We start from the raw sequence: 23,929 nt of genomic DNA on the forward strand, positions 1-23,929 counted from the left end.
ATTCATGAGGCTGAGGCAGGAGAATCATTTGACCGGGACAGAGGTTGCAGTGAGCCAGAATCATGCCACTGCACTCCAGCCTGGGTGATGGAGAAAGACTCCATCTCAAAAAAAAAAAAAGACACCTATTAAGGTGAATGTAATGGTAAAGAAGGAAGAAACCCATAGGAGGACTATGGACAGCACTAGTTGCAAGTGGTGCCTCCAAGAGCGAAAGTAGGGGTAGGGTAGAAACTTGTTGCTCAGTTATAATCCCTGTTTATTATGACAATTTTAGCACACGTGCTGGGTGCTGTGGCTCACGTCTGTAATCCAAGCACTTTGGGAGGCTACGGTGGGAAGACTGCTTGAGGCTAGAAGTTTGAGACCAGCCTGGGCAATGTAGCAAGGCCCTGTCTTTATTAAAAATAAGTAAACCCGGCTCAGCTGGACTTGGTGGCTCATGCCTGTAATCCCAGCACTTCGGGAGGCCGAGGCAGGTGGATCATCTGAGGTCAGGAGTTTGAGACCAGCCTGACCAACATGGTGAAACCCCGTCTCTACTAAAAATACAAAAAATTAGCTGGGTGTGTGGTGCGCACCTGTAGTCCCAGCTACTTGGGAGGCTGAGACAGGAGAATCGCTTGAACCTGGGAGGTAGAGTTGCAGTGAGCCGAGATCGTGCCACTGCACTACAGCCTGGGTGGGAGAGTGAAACTCTGTCTCAAAAACAAACAAAAAAATAAATTGGAAAGCAGCTATGCTTGTCACTGTACCACCAACGTGGCCAACATGATGAAACCCTGTCTCTACTAAAAATACAAAAATTAACCAGGCACGGTGGCAGGTGCCTGTAATCCCAGCTACTCAGAAGGCTGAGGCAGGAGAATTGCTTGAAACCTGGAGGCAGAGGTTGCAGTGAGCTGAGATTGCACCACTGTACTCCAGCCTGGGCAGGAGAGCGAGACTCCCTCTCAAGAACAAAAAAGTTAAAGAAAAAAATGAATTTTACCACATGTATGTAATAGCTTAAATGCCAATCTGACTATGCCTCAGAAGTAAGGAAAAATACCATTTTTGCTTATCAAAATGGCAAAGAAATAATGCCCAGTGTAGGTAAAGGTGTGTTAAAGAAATTGACATGAACTTTGCACAAGAAAATTGGCTCAGTAATTCCACCTTCAGGAAATAAAGACTGATGCATAAAGATGTTCATCTCAAGTTGTCTACAAAATAAGAAAACCTCCAAGACATTCAACAATGGCTACAATTACATAATCTGGTAATGAAATATCCTAATGATAAATCACATATATCCACTGAATGTTTACCAAGTAAATACTGTTAAAAAAAAATTACAAAACTATATACAGAATGATCTCAAATGAACCAAAATGCTTAATGTAGGTTGGAATATGAATGATTTTTAATTTTTAAATTTTTTTTTGTATTTTTCAAGTTTCCCACAAAGAAAATACATTAAAAATAAAAACTCAATGGCCAGGTGCAGTGGCTCACGCCTGTATTCCCAGCACTTTGGGAGGCTGAGGCAGGCGGATCACTTGAGGTCAGGAGTTTGAGACCAGCCTGACCAACATGGTGAAACCCCGTCTCTACTAAAAATACAAAAAATTAGCTGGGTGTGTGGTGCGCACCTGTAGTCCCAGCTACTTGGGAGGCTGAGAAAGGAGAATCGCTTGAACCTGGGAGGTAGAGTTGCAGTGAGCCGAGATCACGCCTCTGCACTCCAGCCTGGGCTGAGCAAGAATCCGTCTCAAAAAAATAAATACATAAAAATAATTTTAAAACTCAGTTATTTAAAAATCAGCTTGTTAAAAGACATGATTGAATACCATGGAGAATGAACGGACCTAGCTCTGATGAGAAACTTGGCAATACTTCCCTTCTGTAAAAACATCCTGGGGTGTGGGTGGGGCCGCCCATGCCCGGGCTCTTCCCCACAAAGCCTTCTCGCCTCCCAGGGATGCAAGCACGTTGGCAAGTGTGCTCCCTAACAAACGCTTCCTCCCAGCCAAGTCCTTCGCTCCCCCAGCAGCTTTTCCTGATGCGTGCTTACTCTGCATAAGTTCTCTGCTTGAGTACTCTACATACATCATCTCATTCTTACAACCACCTTGAAGGTGAATAATATGCTCATTTTTCAGAAGAGGAAAATAAAGGCATAGAGGTCAAATCGTTTGCTCAAGATCACAGTGGTGTGCATCACCACTGAGCTACAGTCACTAAGGCTTATGAAAGAACCACTCCAGCAGTTTCTGTCCACCATGTCCTAAAATCTTTAAAGCCAGATATAAAAACTGTCTTGGATGATTGAATAAGCAACTTCAGTAGAAGGCATTTAACAAAAAAACTGATAATTAATGAACTGTGGTAAAGTAAGTAAATGTACTAGTCTTGCTGTTCAGTAACTATTTTAAAAGGCACACCATCTACTACTCAGCCTTTTGAACTGAAGAAGGAAAACGTCTGGAACACGATCTGAGTTTAATATGCTGAATCAAGCAGCCTCCAGAACGGTATCTGCTGGGCACTGACTCACTGTTCACAAGCAGCTTCAGCAAGAGCGAAGCCAAATAAATACTTAAGGAGCTCATGTGAGTGAAAAACATACAGAAACCATCACCAGCAATTCCCTGTTGTCCATCCCAGACTTACCACATAAGTTGTTTGTGGCTTAAAAATGGATTCCAGTAATATCTCAGTATCTCCACCAATGACCACTTAAGCCAAAGTAATAATGTAAAATGTAGTATTCCCATTAGTGTCAAAACCAACGACAACAACAAAGCACTTAAATGAGTAGATGGTTCATAAGATAGCTTGAAATTTCTCACACAACATTACAGAAACAACAAGTGGCCGGGCACAGTGGCTCAAGCCTTTAATCCCAGCACTTTGGGAGGTCGAGGCAGGCAGATCACGAGGTCAGAAGTTCAAGAGCAGCCTGGCCAACATGGTGAAACCCCGTCTCTACTAAAAATACAAAAATTAGCCAGGCATGGTGGTGTGTGCCTGTAATCCCAGCCGCTCAGGAGGCCGAGGCAGGAGAATCGCTTGAACCTGGGAGGTGGAGGTTGCGGTCAGCTGAGATCATGCCACTGCACTCCAGCCTGGGCAACAGAGCCTCCGTCTCAAAAAAAAAAAAAAAAAACAAAAAAACAACAAAAAGAAACAAAGTAAGAAAAACCATTCGAGTCAAGTGCCTAAAATTAAAAAAGATATCGCCGGGCGCGGTGGCTCACGCCTGTAATCGCAACACTTTGGGAGGCTGAGGCGGGTGGATCATGAGGTCAGGAGTTCGAGACTAGCCTGACCAACATGGTGAAACCCCATCTCTACTAAAAATACAAAAATTAGCTGGGTGTGGTGGCGGATACCTGTAATCCCAGCTACTTGAGAGGCTGAGGCAAGATAATTGCTCAAACCTGGGAGATGGAGGTTGCAGTGAGCTGAGATTGTGCCACTGCACTCCAGCCTGGTCAACAGAATAAGACTCCATCTTGAGCGGGGAGTGAGGGTTACTGATAACTCCTGTGAGAAATCACTTGAGCTGGAAGACAAAAGTTCCAGTTTACACTGAACGGACAATGAACAATTCCAGCATAAATAAACTGTGCCTCACAAAATTTAGATACTGATTCTTCATTCTTCAAAAACGAATGCTATACAATTCCATAGGCCAGGCCAAGGGAGGGAGCCAAGTGCAACCAACCTCACCAGGCATCCTTGCCAGATCCACCACTGGACGACATGGTTCTAAGGTGTCTGGGTTTGAAAAGTTCCAAGTAACCTCCACTCTCCAAGAAAGAGCAGAGATGAAAGAGATCAAACATCCACAGTCTCAAGTACTCTCAACCACCACCCCATTAAGCCAGGCAGAGCATTTCTCCCAGAGGAGTCAGCTACCCAAAACTCACACTGCCACCTAGGAACTGCTATAGAAAATTCTAGTAAATAAGTCCCAAATCTATATTAATGCCCCTTCCCCCATATTAAAAAAGACTAAATAATCTGAGTTTATATGATTTAGAAATTAGGATTTTATAGAGTCCAGGAAAGGAAAAGGGAGAAATTTAAAGAAATTCTTCATTTTTACAAAAGCATGAGAGAGCACCGAAAACCTGTCCTTAAGATGTTCTTAGGTACATATTTTAGGATTTTTATTGCTGATTAGAGATTTAAAACTATGAAATGTGCACTGCTTGGCAAGTAACACAAGTAATTCTTTACTCACATTTCCAATAAAAGCATAAAGAAACAGACAAAAAATATAAAGGACAAGAGAAATACAAATAGCAACAGCTTCAAAACAAAAGGACTTAGTAACAGAAAGTCTCCACAGTGTCCGTCAAAATTTAAGATTATCCAAACCGTGCAAATATTCAACGCAAACCAATGCCATACACTGAACTATTAATACTTGTCCCTTGAAGTTGCAAACTAGAAGCCACCCACATAAATGTATGATCACACAAACCAACTAATTTGCTCAAGGTTCAGGTTAAAACAACATTTAATATCCTTTACAAGATGGAATTTGTGACAAGTTCAAAAGGAAAACTTGCTTTGTTTTAATGCAGCTGTGCTCAGATGTCTGTGATTTCCTGGGAAACCATCTGGGTTTAGCCAATTAGAAAAATGCATTTTAAAGCAGTGTCACACTGGCTGCCTGAAGGTACCCTTGGAGATACTGGAGCGCTTCTGCATTCAGGCTGGTGCTCACCATTGATGGAACCTACAAGAGATGGGAAACACACACTGGCTGTTGGAGATCTTGGTGCACCAATACAAACCCCATCTTCCACGGGAAAGCTGCCACAGCTCTGGGAAGAGCAGCCAATCATTAATCACCATCCAAAGATTCTCCAGAAACTCAACTGCTTGAATGCCTTCAAAAATAGGTCTAAAGAATAGATCCATAAGGAATTACTACTATTAGGTGTGATAGTGGTATTGTGGTTAATTAAAAAGTTCTTACTGGTTAATGATGGAGAATGAGGTACTTACAGGTGAAACGATACGATGTCTAAGACTTGCTCAATACAGAGAATAAAAGGAGAAACAAATGAAACAAAACTGGCAAGATACTGGTAATTATTGAAGCTGGGTACATGCAGGCTTCATTACGCTCTTTCTATGTATGTTTGAAAGTCTCCGTAATAATACAATGAAAAACATATATACATATATACACACACACACCACACACACACGTTTTTTAAGAAACAGGACCTCGCTCTGTTGCCCAGGCTGGATTGCAGTGGCACCATAATAGCTTACTGCAGCCCTGGCTTTCCAAAGCACTGGGACTACAGGCATAAATCAGTGTGTCTGGCTTGAAAAATATGTATTTTATCAGGTAACATGTAAGAACTCTATAATAAGTGCTGACAAAATGCAACTATACAGCCATTATTAGGTTTATGCTGTGGTCTATTAATTTCTGAGTATGCTGCAATTTAAAAAAAAAAACTGTGGCCAGGCTCACACTTGTAATCCCAGCACTTTGGGAGGCTGAAGGAGAAGGATGGCTTGAGCCCAGGAGTTTGAGGCCAACCTGGACAACATAGGGAGACCCTGTCTCCATAAAAAAATAGAAAATTAGCTGGGTATAGTAGGTCCTAGCTACTTGGAAGGCTGAGAGGCAGGAGGATCACTTGAACCTGGGAGGTTGAGGCTGCAGTGAGCCATGATTGTACCACTACATTCCAGCCTGGATAAGAGTGAGACCCTGTCTCAAAAATAAATAAATAAATAAAAATAAATAAAAGTGAAAAAATGCTACCACATTTTAATAACAGATGGATTACTTCGATCTGGGAAATAAACACATTTCTATTGAAGGGGTTTTTCCTTTGTTCTCACTCCTAAATCCATTCACTTAAAATATATTTGTAGTACATAATACAAGAAAAAAAGGGGCTCAGTGTTTTTAATTAAAGAAAATAAGCTTGCTGTAACTCAATGAGATTTCGTTTTATTATGCCCACCAATGAAAACAGACACCAGAACAACTACTATCCTTTTGCCCTCCCATTAAAGTCTTCATTTATCACAGAGTAGAACATACCCTTCCTGGACAGGCGGTAGACAACTTGTGAAGTGACTGTGCCAGGTGAATTTTGGGGTTGTTCACCATTTGACCTACAGGATCATGCTCTTTTTTCCCAGCAAATGCCAACTGTGAGAAGGCAGTCTGATATCCTGGTGTATCTTCTATGTCAATAAAATGTTCCTCATCAGGAATGGTATCATCTTCGGGTAACTCAAAAAGGCCAATCAAAGACTGTAATAATGGAGTCCTGGATTGGAAGAAAGCAAGAGATAAAAAGGTCAAGAAAATACCCTGAAGACTTAAAAGCAGCAATTACTCAGAGACACAAAATTACAGATTCATGGTCTCAAGAATAAAAAGGGACCTTTAAATTAAGATGGTTCTTTTCTTGGCTTATTCAGTTCTTCCCCTTAAAGATAAGTCAGTTTAGTTGGGCTTCTGTCATAAAACTGTCTTAGAGATAACCTAGATCAGACTCCTAAAGGGGTCCATGAATCCCCCTGAAAAAGAACCAGGAAACAAGATCATTCTAGGCCCAGAAGGATCCAGAAATCATGTCTTGGATCTGATGGTAGCTTGTGGATAAGCTGAGATCAGACCACAATTCTCTTGGCCCCCAAGAGACTAAGCTTTGTTAATTTTACAGTCATATGGGAAGGAAGCTATAACTTACAAAAACATTAAAACCAAGTTCTTACCACAGCTTGGTATACTCAGTGTCCATCATTGGGGGACATTCTGTTAGTAATTTGGTTATGCCAACCGCACAGATCTTTTTCTCTACGTTTCCAGATACTTTCTGAATTTCAGGAATAATAATTTTTTCCAAAACCATTCCAAACATTCTATTAAAGCAAAATAAATCCACTCAATATTAGACCATCACTATAATGAAATAGTAAAATGCTTAGATGTTATTTACACTCAGTTACTTCTTATGAATATAATAAATTACTAAATAACAAGACTGCTGTTTGTGATCAGCTGAAGAGACTGAAAGTCAAAACATAAAAAAATCCCATCACACCTCTACCCTGAAGCCAAATGCCATAATCTTTTTTTTGTGTTTGAGATGGAGTTTCGCTCCTGTTGCCCAGGCTAGAGTGGAACAGTACGATCTCAGCTCACTACAATTTCCACCTCCGGGGTTCAAGCAATTCGCCTGCCTCAGCCCCCTGAGTAGTTGGGATTACAGGCGCCTACCACCACGCCTGGCGGATTTTTTGTATTTTTAGTAGAGATGGGGTTTCACCATGTTGGCCAGGCTGATCTCGAACTCCTGACCTCAAGTGATCCACCTGCCTCAGCCTCCCAAAGTGCTGGGATTATAGGCGTGAGTCACCATTCCTAGACCTCTCTGCCTTTTTCTTTAAAAATTACACCTGGCCAGTCTCAAACAAAACAAAACAAAACAAAACAAAACAAAGGCAGAGAGAAGCAAAAAGTGAAAAAAGAATCACCCATCATCCCACCACCCAGAAACAACTAGTTTTAACATTTTTGGGTTATAAGCTTCCCAACTGTCTTTGCTTACATACCTGCAGGTATATAAATGCTAATGGCTGTTTAAAATAATTTGGCCATTCTATGTTGTTGCAAACATGCTAGAAGTGAAGCTTTCCACAATTCTAAATGATGCAAAATCCTCAGTTTATGCGTTAATAGAATCAATTATTTGAAGTGGAAATATGGCTCAAAGAGTATGGCAATTCTAATGCTCTGGATAAAAAGTCCTTATGTTTTGCTTTCCAGAAAGATCATGCTAATTCAGGCTCCCACTAGCAGTGCATGAGATTTCCTCAAAATCCCCTACTGCCGGAAGCCATGTTTTCTGGTCTGCTTTCCAGAGTAATTCATTTTTTAGTCAATGTAGAATTTTTGAGACATAACTGAGGTACAGTGATCTAACCGTCTCCAAAGAAATTTTCCCTAATAGTTGTTCTTTTTATTTTCGTTATAATTGTTTTATTCCCTAATGGGAAATGCCACCTAGATACATTCTTTGCATATCTACCAGATAAGTCAAAAACAAAGTTTTATTGGTCCTAAGTATTTCTCATTTGAAAAATTCTGCTGCGTTTGCATTAGCAGCACATATACTAAAATTGGAACAATATGGAGAAGATTAGCATGATTTTTTAAAAAAGGGGGAAGGAAAATTCTGCTGTTAGAGTTTTTTTGGTTTTTAAATTATACTTTAAGTTCTAGAGTACATGTACTCAACGTGCAGGTTTGTTACATATGTATACATGTGCCAAGGTGGTTTGCGGTACCCATTAACTCATCATTTACATTACTTATTTCTCCTAATGCTATCCCTCCCCCTGCCACCCACCCCATGACAGGCCCCAGAGTGTGATGTTCCCCGCCCTGTGTCCAAGTGTTCTCACTGTTCGATTCTCACCTATGAGTGAGAACATGTGGTGTTTTCTGCTGTTAGTTTGAATAAGGCAGGCTCCTGGAGACAACACTGACCATTTAACATAATATAGAACACTGGCTGTGGAGAATGCCAGTGTGTAGAGGGTCCTCTAACTAGAGGATCAGAAAAATGATTCCAGGATGTGTTTTCTTTTTTTGCGATGGGGTCTCACTATATTGCCCAGGCTGGTCTCAAACTCCTGAGCTAAATCCTCCCTCCTCAGCCTCCCAGAGTGCTGGGATTACGAGCGTGAGCTGGGCCAGGATTACTTTTTCTTTACACCCAATAACTAAGAATATTTTGAAAACCACAGATACCATCTCCATACCAAGAACCACAACGTCATCTGTAAGACAGAGATACTGATTTGTACTTAAAAAAAGTCAAAACATTGTCTTCCTTTAAAAAATAATAAAAACAAACTTACTTTGGTTGTATACCATCAAATATTTCTTGTAGTGCTAGTGCCCCATATTTTATGCAATACAAATTAATAAAGACTAAAAAACCTGTTGAAAGAAGATGCAGAATATCAACACAGAGAACTCTTACACACTGAACTGGTAATTGAGAAGTCTGCAAAATAAACCTATGCATAATCATTAACATCCAAAGGCTGTGGCATCGATACTTGCCTTCTAATAAATACAAAACTTGCCTTTCTATCCTAGACCTTTACATGCCATCTCTCTTTGATTTATATTTCTTTATATCATTCTCTCTATTGAAAAAATGTTTTGGTATCCAACCATAAACCAACCTCTGGAACACAATATGACTGACACTAAATGTTTGGAGAACACAAACATCTTAAACTATTTTTTTTCTTGTGAGAAGGTTTCACTCTGTCACCTAGGCTGGGTGCAATAGGGTGATCACAGCTCACGCAGCCTTAACTTTCTAGGCTCAAGTGATCCTCCCAACTCTGCCTCCTGAGTAGCTGGGACTACAGGCACACACCACCATGCCTGGCTATTTTGCAGAGACAGGGTCTTACCATGTTGCCCAGGCTGGTCTTTAACTCCTGGGCTCAAGGAATACTCCCACTTTCACCTCCCAAAGTACTGGGATTACAGATGAGAGCCACCGCACCAGGCCCTTAAAATATATATATATATATTTTTTGAAACAGGGTCTCACTCTATCACCCAGGATGGAGTACAGTGGGTATAATCTTGGCTCACTGCAGTCTCAACCTCTGGGACTCAAGTGATCCTCCCACCTCAGCCTCCCAAGCAGCTGGGACTACAGGCACATGCCACCATGCCTGGCTAATTTTTTTGCACTTTTTGTAGGGACAGGGTTTCGCCATGTTGCCCAGGCTGGTCTTGAACTCCTGACCTCAGGTGATCCGCCTCACTTGGCCAAAGTGCTGCGATTACAGGCGTGAACCTCCACACGTGGCCAAGTATTTTTTGCATAAAGTTTAAAACGGATAAAAAGTTTATCTGCAACCATAAAGTCTAAGAGTTTTAGCTACTTTCTTTCATTACTTCTGCAGAACATCCAGATGATTTTACTTACTCTTGATAAACTTGGTTGTTTTGGAATTCTGAAGTCTCTGGAATAGCAGAATGAAGATTTGTTTCCTATATTGGTCAACTGATTCACTAAAGAATTTAAAAAAATCAACAATATAAATTCAGCACTTTTCTGAGCACCTAACAAAATTTCTGAATAAATGCACAAAGCAGTCATACTCACGGAGGCATGTGCTCTATTATACTGTTTAGAAGATAAAAACCTTGGTGGTCATTTGCTTTGGATGCAATCAGCTTCTGAAAGACTCCTAGTAACCCAGGCTGTAAGAAATGAGATCCAAGAGCAAATGGTTAACCAACAGGAATAATTATTCAAAAAGTTAAACATGATATGTGTCTTAAAACAGAGTTCATACTGTAATAATCTAATTATCCTTTTCTCTTTATTTCTGGAACATATGGGGAAAAATTCCTCCCACATAGCTATTAATTTTTTTTTTTTTTGAGACGGAGTTTCACTCTTGTTGCCCAGGCTGGAGTGCAATGGGGTGATCTTGGCTCACTGCCTCTGCTTCCCAGGTTCAAATGATTCTCCTGCCTCAGCCTCCCAAGTATCTGGGATTACAGGCACGCACCACCACACCCAGCTAATTTTTATTTTTAGTAGAGACAGGGTTTCACCATGTTGGCCAGGCTGGTCTTGAACTGACCTCGGGTGATGTGCCCACCTCAGTCTCCCAAAGTGCCGAGATTACAGGTGTGAGCCAGCACGCCTGACCAAAGTTAAGTTCTTAAAATCAACCTGTTTGGCTCTGTTTTTACAATTTTCCATCATGGATATAAATAACTAAAGGATACAGAATTCTAATAAAACATACCATAACATTTTCTAGGAATTATTTCCCTTATTATTACATTTTTTTAAGAGACAGGGTCTAGCTCTGTTGCCCAGGATGGAGTGCAATGGTGAGATCATGGCTCACTGCAGCCTCAAACTCCTGGGCTCAAGCAACCCTCTCACCTTAGCCCTCCAAGTAGATGGGACCACAGGCATGCTCCACTGTGTCCAGCTAATTAAAAAGCTTTTTTTTTCTTTGTAGAGATAGGTCTCACCATGTTGCTCAGGCTGGTCTTAAACTCCTTGGTTCAAGGGATCCTTCCACTAGAGGCTCCCAAAGTGGTGGGCTTGAGCCACTGCCCCCAGCCTTAAATTTATTTTAAATAAAAAAATTCCAAACATCTGCCATCCCCAGTTTCTCCAAGCTACTTTATAAAATTACAGTTATATCAAAACTTGACTCACAATTTTGTCAGCTGCAGCACTTGCTATTGTGTTTGAACCACGTTCTAAGAATGCTTGGAGAAGCCTCACTAGAGCAGGAATATTTCCTGTTCTTTCCCAAAGCACTGGCTGAAGGAGATGAGGAAATAAGGCCATATAGGAAGACGGGATGTCATTTTTGTGTGTTTCCAGAAGCAAAGACATCACTTGAAAGACGTATGGAATAAATTCTGTTGATAAAAGTAAAAACAGCTGTGAGCTTCAGAAGGAATGACTGACACAAAAGGCCCACATCGCTTAGGCAGGCTGCATTTTATAGCAATGTTAATTTTATTCCATTACAAAGAAAATAATTTTCGTTAACTTACCTTGCACATCATTTTGTAAGATTTCAGTAAACACCAAAAACAAAGCCTCCTCAAAATTTACAACAGCAGCAGGGTTAGCTTTGCAAGTTATTCTTATGGATAAACATATTGCTTCAAACATGTAGTGATTAAAGTGAGGTTTGCTTGGGTTCTGAAATTTAAAAAAAAAAAAGCCAATTATGCTAATAATCCACACTTAACCTTTATAAAACACATTTAAAATAGAGGCCATATTATTTTTTAAAAATCAAAATTAAGAAAAAAACACTAATTACAACAATCTAGTACTTGTTCATCTGAATTTTTTTTAATGGCCCAAAGTCCACTATGAAAAAAATACTTCAGAGTTACAGAGTTGCTTATACAAACCTCAGCTCCCAGAGCTGTAAGCAACTTGTCTTAAACCCATGTGCCCTTGCAGAGAAGAAATACTAAGTCCTAGTAATGCCACTAGCCTTAACTTCTGTGGGCCGCAATGTCTATGTCTACTGAATGATGATCCCCCAAATGAGTAGCTTTTTATGTTCTTTTTAAGCAACAAAACCCCGTTTTTCTTTAAACAGGTTCTTGGAAGGCTATTAGCATACAAATCTGAATCAGAACATGAGATTGTATACGTATGGGAGGTGGAGACTTGGGTTCCCTTCCCCCTCCATCCCTCAAGGCCCTAAGTAATCCAAAGACCCTTACTCAGTTGAACAATAATCACTCTGTTCTCCAAAATCCCTCCAACACTTCCTATGAATTGATCTAATTCTCATAAGATCAAGAATAGCATCTAAAAAGGAATTGTCAGCCTTAAACTGATACTTTATTTTCTAAAACAGTGTTAATAAACATGAATCTAAGTATCTGTAAAATTTTGATCGAAGAGTAAACTTTCCTTTTGAGAAATAAGAGTAAGGAAGAAAACACAAAGGAATTTTAATTATCATTTCATGGAAGTCCAGATAGCCTCTTTTATATCCATTTAGTGCAAAGCCTACTTAACTCTATTTAAGGTAATTCTGGATCATCTGCACTTTCTTTTTCTACAATAAACACGTTACTTTTGTAATAAGAATGAAAATGTATTCAAGCTTCTAGCATACACTTAAAGGTGACTGCTATTATGTCTCCAATCTAGCAGCATGCCCACACTTTCAGAAAAGTACATTAGCGGCTCGTCAGTAAGAATTCATAGACCTTCTCTAAAGCTTCAACGTAATGCCAAAGAGTTCTGAGGCCCAAACAGTTTGGAGCAAATAAAAAAGGAACCCCACTTTCAAAATTGGCTCTATTACCTTACTAACAGCTAATAGCTTCTGTGTAAGTTGAGTGATGAGAGTAGGGATGTAGGGGATTATGGCTTCTTGTAGGAGAGAAAAACTTCTCATGATAGCTGTAAAATATAAAAACAGCAAAAACAAATAGAGTTTAGTTAAACTTCAGAATAAGAGAGCAACTGGGGGGAAAAAAGCGCACTAATTCATCAACTTAATTTTAAGATGCTTAGACAACCCCGAGATAGCTCTCCACATTTAAAAATAATCTAAATTTCCCTTCCTTTTAAAATTAGGACAGGGGTTGGCAACAAAATTTAGCTGGGAAATAAGTATTTCTAGAAGGCTCAAGGTTTAAAAAATAATGAACTAAAGAGGCTAAGAGGAAGAAACAGTGAGCTGACATGAATGGAGCAGGTGAGTCTGAGAGAACTGTTTGGGGGTCTCTTTCTCTTAGAAATCAGTAGCAGAGGTCATGCTTGGTGGCTCACACCTGTAACCCCAGCACTTTGGGAGGCCAAGGCTGGCGGATCACTTGAGGCCAGAGCTTGAGACCAACCTGGCCAACATGGAGAAACCCATCTCTATTAAAAATAGCAAAATTAACCAGGTATGTGGTGCATGTCTGTAGTCCCAGCTACTCGGAAGGCTGAGGTGTGAGAATCACCGGAACCTGGGAAGCGGAGGTTGCAGTGAGCCAAGATCATGCCACTGCACTCCAGCCTGGGAGACAGAGCGAGACTCTCTCTCAAAAAAAAAAAAAAAGAAATCAGCATCAGAAAATGTTTAGCCCTAGCCTAAAGGAAACATGATCTCATACTACAGGAAACTGAAAGAGAAAACTGCCTACCCACCTCACTCAAAAAAAGGGAGATTAGGAGCCTTAAAAAATTCTAAAAATACATGTAAAGCCACAGAGAGTCCAAATTGCAAAAATATTGCTCAAAAGTAAGACCATAAATGGGTTAAAAATAGGAAGCATGGGAGAAAAAGAAATTTGTCAGCTAAAAATATGTGAAAGCTCTTTCCACAAGTAACATTTCCAAAATAAATGTTTACTAAGCAGAGCCCCAAATACATGCCAGGTAGAAAGGATAGAAAGCCATCTGCTCTTGCCTCCTGAACTGTGCACATAATGTTTCCTCCTTTACCAGAGCCAAAGACTCATCCACCCTTCAACAGATTGCTACCTATCCCTCACACCTAACATTCGGTTAGGTCATATCTCAGCTTAGACATCACTTCCTAGAGAAAATCTTTCCCTGACCTGGGTTAAAAGGGTAGAGGATAAATTGGTGCTCCTCCACTAGGCTGGCGCATAATTATTTCATTCACTCATACAGCTGTACAGAGAAGGTATTACATACTGTGTATACTTACATACCCTAAAAACACAGTAATGAAGACCACAAACTAGTTAGCTGCTCTCATAGAAATGGACATTAAGGCTGGGCGCAGTGGCTCACACCTGAAATCCCAGCACTTTGGGAGGCCGAGGCGGGTGGATCACCTGAGGTTAGGAGTTCGAGACCAGCCTGACCAACGTGCAGAAACCCCGTCTCTACTAAAAATCCAAAATTAGCTGGGCATGGTGGCATATGCCTGTAATCCCAGCTACTCGGGAGGCTGAAGAAGGCGAAATGCTTGGACCCAGGAGGGTGAGGCTGCAGTGAGCTGAGATTGTGCCATTGCACTCCAGCCTGGGCAACAAGAGTCAAACTCTATCTCAAAAAAAAAAAAAAAAAAAAGACATTAAACAACAGTAATTACACATCATTGTTGGGGGAAGGACAGTGTTGGAAACATACACCCAGACACACACAGCCACTCTAGGATTTCTGATCCCGACTGGAAGGATCAGGGAGTTTCTGTGAAAAGTGCTTCCTATGACCCAATGTGCTAGGCTTTTGGGATTCAACAGTGAAAAACACTGAGACTGTCTCTAAATTCAGAGCTGGCACCAGGACACCCAACTAATGTAGTGCCTGGTGGATGGATACACCGGACTGTGGATGCATACAGCTGCCTGTGTCCTTGGCAGTATGTAAGAAGATGATTTGTATAGAGTCTACCACAGGCACCCACATTTCGCCCCTACCAAGATGAACATGCAGTTAATAAATGTTGCATGATCTCTTCTTTGCCTTAAAGAAACTCAGTCTAGGGAAGAAAAAAAGGGCTTTGCTACATTTTCTGTAACGAGAGGTTCCATATCAAATTAAGATTACTGTTGGCCAGGTGCAGTGTCCTCTAATCCCAGCACTTTGGGAGGCTGAGGCAGGCAGATGTTTGAGACCAGCCTGGCCAATATGGCAAAACCCTGTCTCTATTAAAAATACAAAAATTAGGCGGGCATGGTGGGGCGCGCCTGTAATCCCAGTTAGGAGGCTGAGGCAGGAGAATCACTTGAACCCAGAAGGGAGAGGTGGCAGTGAGCTGAGATCAAGCCATTGCACTCCAGCCTGGGCAATGGAGCAAGACTCCGTCTCAAAAAAAAAAAAAAAAAAAGATTACTGTCAACAGTAAACAAGATAATGTTTTTCATTTTGAAATACCTAAACTAACTTACTCCTTGGTAAATATTATCTGGTTCATAGACTGTATAACCTGAAGTATAACTCAGGTTATACTTACCCTTACAATCTGAGATTGGATACCTGTAGTCTGCACACCAGGGAAACAGCCTACCTTTCATAATATATTCATTTTCTGAAGAGCCAGGAAGTGTGAGAGCTTTGAAAAGGTTTGTTAGCAGAATCTCAACAAACGGTGCGATTTCTGCAGCTGTAAAGCTATAGATGAAAAAACAGCTTTCAGTCACTGCCAACTCTTGAGCTTGTCACTGCGGATTACCCTTGGCAACCACTATGTCACCCTTCTCAGCATAAAACTGAGCCATCTCCCACCACTGACAATTGATAGATAGTTTAGGAAAATAATTTTTTTACATGTGCTCATGTTAATCTCCTAAGAAGGCACATCGAGAACCAAATACAACTGAACCAAAATGCCAGCTAAACCCAACAACATCTAAAGTTGCAACAGTTGTCCCTGGTTTGTAACTATTACCACTGAGAACAGAACTCAGAATCTCAGGAGTCTCCATCATTTATTTATTTTTTTTTTGGAGGTGGAGCAAGATTCAGAACTATTTTCTGTATAAATTCTGGGCCTGAAGATAGATACTGGCTTGACTCACCTCAAAGGATGTCCTTTCTACTCTTAATTGGCCACTGAGAGTATCTGTACTTCAAGTTCTTGATGAAGGAAAGAACCTAGAACTGTTTTCCATCTCTTACCCAAAGCTTAATTTCAAGAAATAATACTGTTGAACAGTGGCCTGAAAAACAGGCAGACCATCCATTCCTCTGTATTTCATCCTTAGTTCAGGCCAGAAGAGCTATTTTCTTGGCCCCTAGTGAATTACTTTCATTCGGTTTGGTCATATCTCAGAAATAAGTGACATTATGCAAACAGCCACATGAAAATAATTGTTACATGATGTTGCTGAGAACACCACTACTACTATTGTACAGTATTCTCTTGCTTTAATTTTAATCTCATAGACACTGTGAAAATTTTAACTCCCCAAGTTTCCCTCTTTGCCTTGGCTGCTAAGAGACTCCAAATAAAGTCTGGAGTTTCTTTAACTACTATATAAGATCCTTTGACACACATTTCTGTTTGTTAACTTTATTCCAGTTACTTTCCTCGGCTCCAGTTTATTTAATTGTATTGTCATAATGCAGCTATTCTGGTAAGCAGCCTCAAATCCTTTTAGAATGAGACAGAGTATAAGTGAATAAAAAGCAGACATTTGTTTTCCTGCTAGTGAAATTATGAAAACATTCAGAAATATCTTTGAGCAGCACAGTACAGCCCCTATCCCAGGCTAAAAAACTTTAGAATAAAATACTCACAGAGTGGCATTGTTAGGCCCTCGCATAGTAAAGAGTCGTTCAAGAGCATGAGCTGCGTAAGTATGAACAACAATACTTTCAGCTTGAAGATGATTAATCAAGAGAGGAATCGAGACTAAAAGATGCTCTTTTGGCACCTAAAAAACACAATAATATACATGCTCTAAATGCAGTGATTCCATATTTGAGTAAAAAACAATTGGAAGAGAAGGGTCTGTTGATTTAAACAATTTGCTATTTTTAAGCTGTAATAGATGATGCTGCTGCCCAGATCAAAACTTTTACTTGCACATAATGGTTCAATTTCCACTTTCTAAATTCTCCTTTTCAGAGCACAAAACTATGAGGATAAATAACATCTTGTAGATAAATCAACATACCATAGAATAATATCACAGAGAAGCAGACTAAGATTTCACCAAACTTAAGAATTATCACTAGCAGATATTTCTTGAAAAACTTATTTAACCTATTTGTGTCTCATTTTTTGTCCTCTCCCCACCCCCAAAAAGCAACAAATATAAGAACAATCTTCATTAAAAACCTCTAAATTTGAAACATTCATCAGTCTAAACTAGAAAAGCCTGCTGGGTATCATGGTTCATTCCTGTCTGTAATCCCAATACTTTGGGAAACCAAGGTAGAACAATCGCTTAAGCCCAGGAGTTCAAGATCAGCCTGGGCAACATAGTGAGACCCCATCTCTATTTAAAAAAATAAAAAATAAAAAATTAGCTGGGCATGGTAGTGAATTCCTATAGTCCCAACTACTTGAAAGGCTGAGGTAGGTGGATCACTTTAGGTACTAAATGAATAACTCAAAAACGATGTTAAGCACAGTCATGATGTAGCAGGGTATGGTGGAGCATGCCTGTAATGGGAGGCTAAGGCAGGAGGATCGCTTGAGTCCAGAATTTCCTGGCTGCGGTAAGCTATGATCGCACCACTGCACTCCAGCCTGGGCAACAGAGCAAGACCCCATTCTCAAAATAAAACAGAAAAGGCTGGGCGCAGTGGCTCTCGCCTGTAATCCCAACACTTTGGGAGTCCGAGGGGGGGTGGACCACGAGGTCAGGAGATCAAGAACATCCTGGCTAACACGGTGAGACCCCGTCTCTACTAAAAAATACAAAAAAAATTAGCCGGGCATGGTGGCAGTCGCCTGTAGTCCTAGCTACTCAGGAGGCTGAGGCAGGAGAATGGTGTGAACCCGGGAGGCAGAGCTTGCAGTGAGCTGAGATCATGCCACTGCACTCCAGCCTGAGCGACAGGGTGAAGACTGTCTTTAAAAAAAAAAAAAAAAAAAAAAAATGAAACCCACGGTATGATGTCATTTATATAAACAAAAATTTAAAACCTAGGCCAGGCGTAGTGAATCACAACTGTAATCCCAGCGCTTCGGGAGGCTGAGGCAGGTGGATCACCTGAGGTCAGGAGTTCGAGACTAGCCTGGCCAAGATAGCGAAACCCTGTCTCTATCAAAAATTGGTGAGCACCTGCAGTCCCAGCTACTTGGGAGGCTGAGGCAGGAGAATGGCTTGAACCTTGGCAAGAGAGCAAGACTCCATCTAAAAAAAAAAAAAATTAAAACCAAAGAATACTAAATAATTTTTGCAGAAACATAAACATGTAGTGAAAGTATAAGAAAAGCACTTACATGGGCGTAAAATACACTGAATTCATGACAGTAATTACCTATAGAGAGAAAGGGACTGACCGGGCAGGGAGCACCTGGAGTACCTCCACTGTATAGTATGTATAAATAAATACGGCCTGGAGTTTTAAGATTTGTGAGGATTATTTCAGTAATCATCATATTGTTTTATTCCTGCTTGTGTGTTTAAAATATTTTGCAAGATGGCACCACTTTTACTGGGCAAAGACATCAAAGGAATAAAATGACTGCACATTTTGATTTTTTTCTTAGTACAATTAAAGTGACCTAGGCGTTAAGAATCAGAAGAAAAACTAAACATTCTCTAAAAATTAAGACCAACAATCACATAGAAAAATGGGCAAAAGAATATGAATTCACAGTTCACAGAAAAGAAATGAAAATGGACCCTTCAAATGGAAAGGTGCTTAATTGAACTCAAAATAAATCAAATATAAATTAAAACTGCAATGAGATACCATTTAAGATTGGCAAAATTCCAACACACTCTAACTGGGGAAGCAGGTATTCTCTATTGTTTTTCTCAATTCATTTTTTAAAAGTAATGCCATATAGCTGGGCGTGGTGGCACATGCCTGGGTTCCAGTTACTCGGGAGGCTGAAGTGGAAGGACTGCTTGAGCCCAGAAGTTCAACGCTGCAGTGAGCTGTGGTCATGTCACTGCACTCCAGCCTGGGTGACAGAACGAGACCGTGTTTCAAAAAATAAAGAAATGGGCCGGGCGTGGGTAGCTCACGCCTATAATCCCAGCACTTCCGGAGGCTGAGGCGGTCAGGAGTTTGAGTACAGCCTGAGGTCAGGAGTTTGAGTACAGCCTGAGGTCAGGAGTTTGAGTACAGCCTGAGGTCAGGAGTTTGAGTACAGCCTGGCCAACATGGTGAAACCCCGTCTTTTCTAACAATACAAAAATTAGCTGGGCATGGTGGCAGGAACCTGTAATCCCAGCTACTCAGGAGGCTGAGGCAGAAGAATTACGTGAACTGACAGGCGGAGGCTGCAGTGAGCCGAGATCATACCACTGCACTCCAGCCTGGGCAACAGAGCAAGACTACCTCTCAAAAAAACAAAAACAAAAACAAAAACAAAAAACAAAAAACAGAAGAAAGAAAAATAAAGAGAAAAGAAAAGAAGGAAAGAATAAACTAAGTAAAAAATATAAAAAATTAGCCAGGTAGTGTGGCACACACCTATAGTCTTGGCTACTCAGGGAGGCTTAGGCAAAAAGGTCGCTTGAACCTACAAGTTCAAGGCTGCAGTGAGCTATGATCGTAGTAGTGCACTCTAGACTGGGCGACAGTGAGACCTTGTCTCAAAAATAAATGAATAAAGCCGGGCACGGTGGCTAACGCCTGTAATCCTAGCACTTTGGGGGGCTGAGGCAGGCGAATTGCTTGAGATCGGGAGTTTGAGACCAGCCTGACCAACACGGAGAAACCCCGTCTCTACTAAAAATACAAAATTAGCCAGGCGTGGTGGCGGATGCCTGTAATCCCAGCTATTCGGAGGCTGAGGCAAGAGAATCGCTTGAACCCAGGAGGCGGATGTTGCAGTGAGCCGAGATCGTGCCATTGCACTCCAGCCTGGGCAACGAGAGGGAAACTCTGTCTCCAAAAAAAAAAAAAAAAAAAAATTAGAATAAAACAAAAATAAATAAAATGGCAAAACTTCTATTATGTAAAGTATATCTCAATTTTTAAAATGCTACTTAAAAAGTGTTGACAATGTAACGTTCTCCTTCATCTGAATCCACTGATCACTCTTAACATCATTAGAAATGGATAACCAAGGGCCAGGTGTGTTGCCGGACGCCTGTAGTCCCAGCTACTTGAGAGGCTGAGGCAGGAGAATGGCGTGAACCCAAGAGGTGGAGCTTGCAGTGAGCCAAAATGAAAAAAAAAAAAAAAAAAAAAAAAAAAGACAACCAGATATTGTGTATATCCTGATAAAATGAAACAGAAAGTATACCTATGATGCTTTCTTGTGTCATCCCCGACCAAGGAATCTAAGTCTAATCAAGTCCCCATATTTACCGATATAGAAAATATAGGGACTAGAGGGACAACATAAACTACAGGAGACCCTCGAACAACACAGGTTTGACTCTTGCTCTGTTGTCCAGGCTGGAGTGCAATGGCACGATCTTGGCTCACTGCAACCTCCCCCTCCTGGGTTCAAGTGATTCTTATGCCTCAGCCTCCCGAGTAGCTAGGACTGCAGGCGTGTGCCACCACACACGGCTAATTTTTGTATTTTTAGTAGAGATGGGGTTTTGTCACGTTGGCCAAAGTGGTCTCAAACTCCTGACCTCAAATGATCTGTCTGCCTCAGCCTCTCAAAGTGCTGGGACTACGGGCACAAGCCGCCGTGCCTGGCTGGATTTGTTTTAGACCAAATGCAAATAGAAAACACGGTATTCCTGGGATGCAAAATCTGTATATGGGAGACTGGCTTTTCATGTATGAGGATTCTGCAGGGCCAAATGTGGGACCTAACTATGCATGAACTTTGGGATATTCAGGGGTCCTGGAACCAATACCCCTTGCATACTGAGGGATGACTGTATACCATTAGGATGCAATCAGCCAAAAGTAAAATGTGAGAAACTCTCTAAGATAAATGAGTGTTTTCTCCAACAACAAGCATAAGAGAGTAGAGGCCAGGTGCAGTGGCTCACGGCTGTAATCCTAGCACTTTGGGAGGCCAAGGCTGGTGGATCACCTGAGGTCAGGAGTTTGAAACCAGCCTGGCCAACATGGGGAAACCCCATCTCTACTAAAAATACAAAAAATTAGCCAGGCGTGGTGACAGATGCCTGTAATCCCAGCTACTAGGGAGGCTGAGGCAGAATTGCTTGAACCCGGAAGGCAGAGGTTACAGTGAGTCGAGATCACACCACTGCATTCCAGCTTGGGTGACAGAGTGAGATGCGTCTCAAGAAAGACAAGAAAGAAAGAGAGACAGACAGACAGACAGACAGAAAGAGAGAGAAAGAAAGAAAGAGAAAGAAAGAAAGAAAAAGAAAGAAAGAAAGAAAGAAAGAAAGAGGGAAAGGGAAAGGGAAAGGGAAAGGGAAAGGGAAAGGGAAAGGGAAAGGGAAGGGAGGGAGGGGAGGGAGGGGAGGAAGGGGAGGAAGGAAGGCAGGCAGGCAGGCAGGCAGGCAGGCAGTTAGTTGGGTGCAGTGGCTCATGCCTGTAATTCCAGCACTTTGGGAGGCCGAGGTGGGCAGATCGCCTGAGGTCAAGAGTTTGAGACCAGCCTGGCCAACATGGGGAAACCCTGTCTCTACTAAAAATACAAAAGATTAGCGAGGTGTGGTGGCAGGTGTCTGTAATCCCAGCTATTCGGGAAGCTGAGACAGGAGAATCACATGAACTCAGGAGGCAGAGGTTGCAGTGAGCCAAGATGGAGCCACTGCACTCCAGCCTGGGTGACAGAATGAGACTCCATCTCAAACAAAAAGCGGGAAAGAAGCACCTCTCTGTTGTAAATTAAGAGACTTAAGACACAATCAACTGTAAGCAATGTGTGGACAGTATCTAGATCCCAATTCTATTACTGTAATTGCAAAAAGACATCTGAGGAAAATTAAGCATGGTCTGAAATTCTAAGTTATAAAGAAATCACTGTTAATTTTGTTAGACGTGGATATAAAATGACTGCACAGTAGACAAGAAGGTACATAATAAAACTCTTAAAGAGATTAAGCAGCATGTAACAAATAAAAAGCTACTTACTTGATTTCTAAAAATCATAATATATTTGATACCATCAGCTTTAAGGACAGGAAATTCATTCACTATTAAAAAAACAGAAAGCCATAGTTAAGTGGTAAGGATCATTACTTCCAAATTAGTGATATCATCAGAGTTACAAAAAAATGATAAAATGTCAAGTAATTAAAGCACAGTTAATTATATAATGATTTACTATATAGCCATTAATTTTGGTAGGATTATAAATAATTTTATTTTTCCTCATGCCTGTTTCATGACAAAGGAACACATATTATATAATTGAGTAAAAATGAGCTGGACCATGCATCGGTGAGCATGTCTACCTACATTCCCAGAAGTGAAGCTATTCTGAATTAGAAACATGTCTCTCTAGCTGGAATTTGCTTTACATTATTCCAGTGGTAGGGAAATAAATGAAAGGAATAGATCACTAAATGTTAATAATTCTTGAAGCTAGATGATAGTCACATGGGAGCATATTACAATATTCTCTTCACCTTTGGGTGTATATAAATTTCCCACATTAAAATTTTTTTTTTTTTTTTAAAGAATATATCTGAATCTAGAGGAATACATTCATAAACATCAGAAACTATCCTTAAATTTTTTTTTTTTTTGGAGACAGAGTCTCGCTCTGTCTCCCAGGCTACAGTGCAGTGGCACGATCCCGGCTCACTGCAACCCCTGCCTCCTGGATTCAAGCAATTCTCCTGCCTCAGCCTCCGGAGTAGCTGGGCTTACAGGCATGTGCCACCACGTCCGGCTAGTTTTTTTATTTTTAGTAGAGACGGGGTTTCACCATTTTGGCCAGGTTGGTCTCGATCTCTTGACCTCATGATCCACCCACCTTGGCCTCCCAAAGTGCTGGGATTACAAGGGTGAGCCACTGCGCCCAGCCAAAAGATATCCTTAATATTTATCAATTTTCTAGTTCTTTGAACTGTACTCCAATTTTTAAGAATTCATTTTTCAAATAAAGAAGAAGAGGAAGCCAATGTATATTTATACACTAGGTAGCAAAACTGAGTTACAGTTTAGTTGTACTTATTCCTATTTTCTTCCTAATCAAGCAATATTTTATCAATAATTAATTTCACATGGACAAGACCTGGGGAAACCATTTGAGATTTTATTAATAAAAGAAATAACAGGCAGGGCATGGAGGCTCATGCCTGCAATCCCAGCACTTTGGGAGGCCAACGCAGGTGGATCACCTGAGGTTAGGAGTTCGAGACCAGCCTGGCCAACAAGGGGAAACCCCGTCTCTACAAAAAATATAAAAATTAGCCGGGCATACCAGTATGTGCCTGTAGTCCCAGCTGCTTGGGAAGCTGAGGCAGGAGAATAATTTGAACGCAGGAGGCAGGGGTTGCAGTGAGTGGAGACCACGCCACCGCACTCCAGCATGGGTAAGAGTGAGACACCATCTCAAAAGAAAAGAAAAAAAGAATGAATGGGAACAAGGATAGGAAGCCATGTTTTTAATTGCAGATACAGTGTGGTAAGCTGTAAAAAAAGCAAGAATTTCACAACTCACCATTAGCTGATTTTAAATCAGGGAGGATGTGATTCACAAAGAACTCAGTTAGGTTTACAAGTTCATTTGCTTGTGTAATTCCATGCTGAAAAGCAAATTCATAACATGGTAAAATAACAAAATACCTGTATATATCTACATTAGAAATTTAGGCAAGTTTAGAAAACCACATTAAAAATGGAGATGAACACTT

At 40.9% G+C, this 23,929-nt stretch overlaps 1 protein-coding gene across 1 annotated transcript in view; it reads right to left on the reverse strand.

Moving 5' to 3' along the window:
• Positions 1-4,495: 4,495 nt before the first annotated feature.
• Positions 4,496-23,929, reverse strand: part of CSE1L (chromosome segregation 1 like) — a 47,380-nt gene continuing 27,946 nt past the window's right edge. Inside the window, exons 13-25 of the mRNA XM_008014586.3 lie at positions 23,737-23,821; positions 22,200-22,261; positions 16,791-16,927; positions 15,559-15,662; positions 12,892-12,989; positions 11,609-11,759; positions 11,262-11,470; positions 10,182-10,279; positions 10,002-10,087; positions 8,905-8,986; positions 6,754-6,900; positions 6,071-6,302; positions 4,496-4,735 (exon numbers count right to left, since the gene is read on the reverse strand). Coding sequence (XP_008012777.1) covers positions 4,646-4,735; positions 6,071-6,302; positions 6,754-6,900; positions 8,905-8,986; positions 10,002-10,087; positions 10,182-10,279; positions 11,262-11,470; positions 11,609-11,759; positions 12,892-12,989; positions 15,559-15,662; positions 16,791-16,927; positions 22,200-22,261; positions 23,737-23,821 — 1,581 coding nt within the window. The 3' untranslated portion in view covers positions 4,496-4,645. The remainder of the gene's footprint in view (positions 4,736-6,070; positions 6,303-6,753; positions 6,901-8,904; positions 8,987-10,001; positions 10,088-10,181; positions 10,280-11,261; positions 11,471-11,608; positions 11,760-12,891; positions 12,990-15,558; positions 15,663-16,790; positions 16,928-22,199; positions 22,262-23,736; positions 23,822-23,929) is intronic.

The sequence above is a fragment of the Chlorocebus sabaeus genome, chromosome 2 (genome assembly GCF_047675955.1).
Source record: "Chlorocebus sabaeus isolate Y175 chromosome 2, mChlSab1.0.hap1, whole genome shotgun sequence".
Classification (NCBI taxonomy): domain Eukaryota; kingdom Metazoa; phylum Chordata; class Mammalia; order Primates; family Cercopithecidae; genus Chlorocebus; species Chlorocebus sabaeus.